Source organism: Athene noctua, chromosome 3 (assembly GCF_965140245.1).
Source record: "Athene noctua chromosome 3, bAthNoc1.hap1.1, whole genome shotgun sequence".
Classification (NCBI taxonomy): Eukaryota; Metazoa; Chordata; class Aves; order Strigiformes; family Strigidae; genus Athene; species Athene noctua.
Window position 1 is genome coordinate 22,704,264 of NC_134039.1, and position 7,536 is coordinate 22,711,799.

The following is a 7,536-nucleotide window of genomic DNA, read 5'->3' on the forward strand; positions in this document are numbered from 1 at the left end:
TAAATGAAAGAGTCTGACTGGCAGTATTAATAATAATGCTCAGGTTTTAGCATTCTCTTTCGATTTAGTCGGGGGGGGGGGGGGATGATCGTTTCAATATCAGCTGGAAATATTTAAGTCACTTGATTTTTTTTTCCCAAAAAAAGGTTCAGTTAAAAGTTTATGCTAAAACTTCCCCCATTTTTTAACAACTATACTGTGACAGTGTGTGTGTGTGTGTAAATAAATAAGTAAGTAAACAAGTGAAAGGGCTCTTTAACCTCATCATTGCTCCATGTTGGAGCTGGACCACAAAAAGGAAGGGTAGAGAGCCACAAAGCACTCTTGGTTTATCTAGAGCCTTAAGCGCAGGGTTGTGTTTATGACTTTATTGCTGGAGGAGAATAATTATCTGAATTGCATTCATGAAAGGCATTACCAGAAATGGAGAAAAGGAAAATGAAAAAACGTTTTGCCCTTCCCCCCACCTCTGGGAAAAAAACATGAGGGGACTTAAATCTTGTTTTGAAAATTTGAAGAAAAGAACAAAAGCTCAGTTGGGACTCAATACTAATAAAGCTTAATGTTGCTATTGTTGCTGCTGTTGCTGTTACTCCCACAGACTGTAAAGCAAAAATACCATCAATGGTCTTGGTATCACTGGTGCTGATATGAGGCAACCAAAATATAGATTAATTGCCCTAGAAATATTAGTTCTATTCTCACTGAAGCAGATTGGGGTGGAGGAGGTCAGTAAATGCCTGGGATGTTTCTTGGCCACAGACCACACAATATCTGACCTGGGGTGAGCTGGCAAACTCTCATCTCCAGGGTCGAAGAGCTTTTATACTCAGCCTTACAACATGAAAATATGAATGTGTCCTTGATGTCTTCTAGTCATATGCTGCCTTTGAAATAGGCTCTGATTAATCATTTCTCTCTCAGGTATGTGTACCTGGGGCTGACTTTGGTGTTGGGCATGGTGTCCACTTTCTTCAGTGTTGCTGTCCTTTGGGTCCTTCGGAAAAGGTCTTCTCCACAAGACAAGACCCTCTCAGACAACGGGGAAAGAGACACCTGTGGGACAAAGAGCAGGAAAGATAATTTTGTCAATAGTGACCGTATAATTCAGACAACTTACTGGCCAGAAAAGGAGACTAGACTTTAGGAAGACTGAGATCTCCACCATGACTTTACACAGTGAGTGGTGTTCCAGGCAATAATTCATCATCAGTGAAGGGGTATCTTAGTATCCACCCTGAAAACATTCACCTTCATTTAATTTTCAGTGTAAACAACAAAAGCAAAGACAACCATTTTAACACATGAAAACACTCTTCACCATTTGTCCTGCTGAGCCAGTGCCACTCAAGTGAGGGGATTTGTTATGGCTGGGGAGGGACAGCTTGCTCCCTCACTGAGAAGCTGGTTTTATGGCTGCCTGTAAGCTCCATGTGTCCTTGCAACAGCTGCTGCTGCCCCTTGTCTTCCTTCTGTGTGTGAGGGATAGTGGGGGGGCTGCAATGTAGCTCTCTCTGCCATGGTACCAGCCCGAGAGAAGCTAGAGCACAAAACCTGACTTGGCAACCTGGAAGCTGCAGGAATATTCTGCATGTAGCTTGACCTTGCAAGCAGTGTGGCATGGGGCAGGAATAAGGTGGTTTGCTGGAAGGACAAATCAGCTATAGGCTCTGGGCATCTCATGAATTCAGCCCATAACACTTAGGACATCAAATGTTGTGGTTAGGGATACTTTTTCATGTAGCTCTGTTATAGCACAATAGTAACAGCAATAAAAGTTGTCATTGCAGTCAAAGAGCCCACAATAGTATCATCCAAAGGAAACTGGAATAAAAATAGAGCTTTTTTTAGGTTTCCAGTAGTTTCTTGCTACTTGCTAGTACTCAGTGTACTGAATAATTCCATACATTTTATGAAATGTAATATCACTATGATACAAGTTACACATGATTTATCTTAAAAAGCTGTGACAAGACAGCTTGAGAACAATAAAATGCATTCAAAGACCAGGTGATTTGGGTCTTTTCCTTCTAATTTATTGTATATGCTAGCTGAAACTGACATGTATCATAGTATCCCTTTATATATAATTTTTGCAGTTTGACAAAGTATGGTATTAAATTTGGGGTGAGGACTACAATGGAGAGCTGTTTAACATGGAACAAAATCTCAAGAATGCTTGCACTGAAAAAGTAGTGACAGCACGACTTCAAATGGTGTCCTTTAAAGCAACTAAGATTTTAGAACTCATGATGAAAGGCAGGCTCTCCTGTCATCATAATATTGGCAAAACAATGTCGTATCACATCACTTGCATCTTAGCAGTGACCATAGGTACCCTGCTGCCTAGCTGAGCTGTCAGATCAGAGGCAGATGTGAAGACTCTCCTGTGGGATGCAAGAGGAGGGGCAGATGTATAAGGATGGTATTTACTGAGCTTTATCAATGATAAATGTTTACAGTTTGTCATTAGAAAACTACCTAATCCATTCAGTAGAAATACCAAGAAGAAGGATGTTGCTTAAGCAACAAATATCTGAAGAAGGTAAGGATTTAAAGCTATCACTTGAGAAAATGCAGTTGTCAGAAGGACCAATGTTACCCACCATTTACCACATGGGTGAGTGTTTAAGCAGTGGCCTGGAATATGGGAGACCTTTGTCCCCCGTCACAGCTCTCCATCCTCCCATGTGAGTGTCGAAGGCTATAGGCAATGGGGTACTGGAGAGCTGTGACTGTTCACTTTGCCTTGTATAACTGGATATTGAACTAAACAAACAAATTTAAAATTATTAGAAGGTTTGTGAATAGAGGACTAGCATTATGGCTAGGGTAAATGACTAGCATTAGGGCTAGGGTGAATCACAAAGACTGGCATTCTAGTCTCAGGTGTCATTCATACTACATCAGAAAAGCAGCCAAAACTGCCAAACCGCATCAGCATCCAGTAGTAAGAGAGATGCTTGGAGCCTTCCATAGCCTCCTTGAGAGGGCACTTTTAATAGCAATGAGCTGCCAGATCTAGTGAGAGAAAAGGACAACCCAACTTAAGTACACAGTGGGATAAAAACCAAGGGCTATCTGCATTTCATTCAATGCTTCATGCTGTATGTGTGTCAAATAAATGGGGATGATTCCTGATTTGCAAATCAGTCCCATCAGGGTTTATGGCAGGGACACTGCTGCTCAGCAATGCTGAAGCTATCACAGCGGCAGTTCTGCACATGTCCAGCAGCAAGACGGACAGGAAAATTCATTGGCTTACAGGACAAAGAAATAAATTAAGAGAAATAAACATATCCTACACTAATTCAGAAAGAAATTGAAAAAAACCCCAACTTTTTGGGTTACCACCTAAGCTTATGTATGTAAGCCTGTACTTAGTGAACTTTTATAGCATGAGCTTTCCTTCCATACCCCATTTTCTTTACAGATGGAAGGAAGAGTAATGCTATAAAAATATTTGTTTCAGTAAATCTTACTTTCATTATGGTTTAAAAATTAGCACTCTTTTCCTCATCCTTTGGCAATGATAATACCAAGTTACCAAGCAGATATACTTCATTACCACTCTGAAACACTCTCAAGTCTGCTACTTTATTTTAATACTTCAAGTAGTTACACAGATGCCTGGATGACTGTCTGACTAGAGATACATATTCTGGATTTGTTACAATAGATGAACAAACGGTCTCAGCACGAGGTGATCTGGTTTCTTCCTACCAGAATTCTTCATCTTAAACTAAATCTGCAATTGATAATGTCTCACAAAGGTCAACAAATTTGGATTTTTTCTTTTCTTTTTAGAATTAGAGATATTAAACCACAATTGAGAGACAGCAAAGAAGCAAATGCCTTTCATTTTCAAAGGTGAGACTGTTAAAAGTGTTGTCTGAGGAGATTTCCTAACTGTTGATGTCAGCCTTTGTGTCCAGAGTGGGACTCACAACCTTGCTAAGAAGTACCCATGTGCTGTATGCCATGTAAAAATGGTGTTCATCTTATAGCCAGGACCCTAACTGGCACATACAGGAGGTGGCCCTGACCTGCCTCCCCTGAAAGCCACTTCCACCTCTGCCCATGACACCCAGAGCCCCATTTCAGCTCCAGCCTGCACATGCAGTCCTGATCTGAGCCATTTTGGAGGTTTGCATGTGCTGAGCCCCATCCCTGAATTATTGTCTGGTTTTGGGGGATTGTCCTAGGGTCTGACTTGTTTCTTTGTCTGATTATGACTGGCCTGAGGTTGGGACCAGTGGCTGTTGCTGCCTTGGCTCTGCTGACACTGATTAGGCGTTGGGTCTACAGCCTGCACTGGGTTGTCCCCCAGCTACCATCATGTCTTCTGTTGTAGAGCAGCCCCTGTCAGCAAGAGCCTTTGGGCTAGAGGGGTCATAGGTCTGACTCAGGCCTGTTAGCTCTTCTTGTACCCTGGAGTATCACTAAGAAGGTACTGCATGAGGCAGTCCTTCATCCAGTGCTAATCAGCCTCTGGAAGAAAGAAAGTCCAGCACTGGCATAAAAATTAAGAGAGCAATTTAAAGGTAGGGTCCTTTACTGGTGATTTAGAGTACTCATTAAAATGACCTCACTTAGGCAACACGTGGTTAATATCATTAGGAGAACGGTTAACCAACAGCTCATCACAGATTAATAGTTCATTGAATTTTGAAGAGAGTAAACAAGGAAAGGATTTAGTGGAGAGCAAGTGGAGCACATTCTCATGGCTTAATGGTCACCAGGTCAGGAAACTTTCTCTCATGGCTGTTGAGCAAGGTAAGGTAGAAAGGTTGTTGTACACGGTGATAACCAGAACCCTCTCCTTGATCCCTTGATGTTGGCACTTCTAAAAGAAAATGCTGAGGAAGGGGGACTGGTTTAGAAACAAACTATGTGAAAGTGCTATGTAGTCAGCAAAAATCTGTTTAATTAATTCTACAGACAAAGGTAGACTATGTTACAGTGCCTGGAAATCAAAAGGACAAAACTGCATTAGAAATAAGATAGCTTTCTTTTTTTTTTTTTTTTTTCACTAGAGCAACTGTCTTTGGGGTATTATAGATTTTTCTGTCATGTGTAGTCTTTAAATCAAGACTTGACCATTCTTGTAAAAGATCTGCTCTAGTGTAACAAGACAGATGAACTGCTTAGTGTTGTGTTGTATATAATGCCAGATATTCAATTACTTGAACCATAACATTTTTTTTAGTCCTTATATCTCAGGTAGTATTCCAGACCATTTGAAGGAGATAGGGGTTTTGCCCTGGGGATTTCACCTGAAGTATGTATGTTTTTCATTATTGCTATGCTATGATGCAGCACAAATGTGGACTAGCTCCTACAAGGTCTAAGTAATGTCACCTGCCAGTGACTTGCACACCTTCAATTCTGCGTCTACAATAACAACTCCAAACCAAGCTGCTGATTAAGACTCAATGTAAAGGGAAGCTCTACAATCAGCATTAAAGACTACCCTTTCTATTTTAAATAGAAAAATAAGAAATATCATTAAAACAGCACATCCTGGTCTACTTTTCCCTAGATAGATACATGATGCAAATCAATGGCAAAATTATCAATGAGTTCTTATAAAAGACAAAAGCTCCACTGAGCAGTGGAAGGAACAAGTCCCAGACACTAGTTAAGATGGCAACACCAAATCAGCTTGTCAGCATGCTTTTCTTTTTTGTTAGCTGTGCAGCAACAAGCTGAAACTAGATGCACTGAAACAGAGCACCAAGAAATCTTTTCCATTATTGTAGAGTTTTTTCATGTTCTCGGGTTTCCTGTAGTAGCTTAGCTGTACACCATCTCTTTTACTTACTTTGATAACTAAGAGTTAAATTTAAAAATACATTGATTTTCTTTATTTAGGGATTAGTGTCCCGAGAATAAAAACGGCTCTAATCAAAGCTGTCCGTTGCAGTTGGCCTCTGCCTGGCCGACTGCTCCCTGCTTCTGGCTCACCCCTTGCAAGTTGGTGCCTTGGTAGCCACTTCTTCTGGTGGGAGTCTGCTGCCACCCTCTGCCTGGAGGAGTCTGCAACCAGCTCCTGCGGTAAAGGTGATTCTTAGAGTGGTGCTTGTAAGGATTGATTTTCTTTTTTTTTCCCTCAGGAGTAATCATCAATTACTGATATCTCAGTGTCGTTGTTAAGGGGACTTTTACTATCATAATCCATTTTTTTCCCATAAATTACTGTCATATGGGAAGGCTTGAATGAAAACAAGGATGAGATGTATCTTTTTTCAGATGTGAGACCAGTCTTTGATTTTACTTCAGTAGTTTCCCTTTTCCCATTCTGGCACTTTTGGTCAACAGTTCTTGGTTCAGGAAGACAACTTTGAATGTGAATGCTTCTACAGACAGCTTGGACAATGGCAATCTGAATATAGAAAAATTCTTCTCGGCCATATAGAAAGCAAAGTATAAAAGATAGTTTAATTCCTGAGAAGTTATAAATTAATGGTATATAAAGGACTAGAAAAAAATGGGGAGAAATTGCTGTGTATTCATATGTTATAATGAGGAAACCAAAAGAATACTGTTCTCCTTTTGCTATATGAAAAAGGAAGTGGCATTTTTTCTACAGGTTCTACTACTTTCAAATTGCAGAGTACATTTAGCTCCATGCCTTTTTCATATTTTCAGGATCAAAAGGCAAAAACCCCTTGGGTAGGTCTGCTAGTACATCTGAAGACAACCTGAAAATGAAACCTTGGGAATGCAAGGCTCCATCAAAAACACTGTAAAACAAGAGGGAATACTTATCTTGACATAGTGAGAGCGTAATAATGGAACTTGTGACACACCTTTGAAGAAGAACAAGGACACGGATGTTTGTGTGTATGTGCCCTTGGTGGAACCACACAGATTTGCAGAAGTACGGTGTGTCATCTGTAATAAAGATCAATAAACAAGGGCCAAGATACCTATCTTGTGACTAGAAAAATTTCAATCATGATATATGAAACCTGTTGGAAATGGATGGTTGATGCTTTATGCCACAGCAGAATATGAAGAATTCCCACCTCTGAGAAGAGGCTCACATATGTTGTAGGACCATGAATTTCAACCTCTTGCATGTAGCTAATACTAAGTACATGATCACCTGACAGCAAGGGTATGCTTGACTCTTTTAGGAAAATTGCAGGGGTCAGCAGAGTTGGTTTTTGGTTTGGTTTTTGGTTGGGTTTTTTTAATTCAGACCTAAATCTGATGGATGTAATCATAATGTAACATCATGGTTTTTCTCTGCAACAATGAGTGAAGCCCTCATTGACCATGTTATTCATCACTTAGTCATGGAAAACTTAAAACAGTTCTGCACAAAAAGTTACAAATAAAAGGAATTAATAAAAAAAGAGAGGTTTATGGAAGACTATCCAACAAGTTATCCTTAAAGCCACTATTAGGCACAAAATGAACTGGTGATTGGGAACAGCCAGCATGGATTTATCAAGGGCAAATCAAGGTCTGACCAAGCTGGTTGCCTTCTACAATGGAATGACTGGTCTGGTGGACAAGGGCAGAGCA

At 40.3% G+C, this 7,536-nt stretch overlaps 1 protein-coding gene across 6 annotated transcripts in view; it reads left to right on the top strand.

Moving 5' to 3' along the window:
- The window catches only part of SLCO1C1 (solute carrier organic anion transporter family member 1C1), a 34,217-nt gene extending 27,395 nt beyond the window's left edge, over positions 1-6,822 (top strand). For 5 of the 6 annotated variants that reach the window (XM_074902244.1, XM_074902242.1, XM_074902246.1 and 2 more), the window contains one exon: positions 925-1,989. In XM_074902244.1, the coding sequence (XP_074758345.1) occupies positions 925-1,147 (223 nt within the window). In that variant the 3' untranslated portion in view covers positions 1,148-1,989. Of the gene's footprint in view, positions 1-924; positions 1,990-3,807; positions 3,871-6,651 lie in introns of those variants that run through there. The other variant, XM_074902247.1, reaches the window with a different exon arrangement.
- The last annotated feature ends 714 nt before the right edge of the window (positions 6,823-7,536 follow it).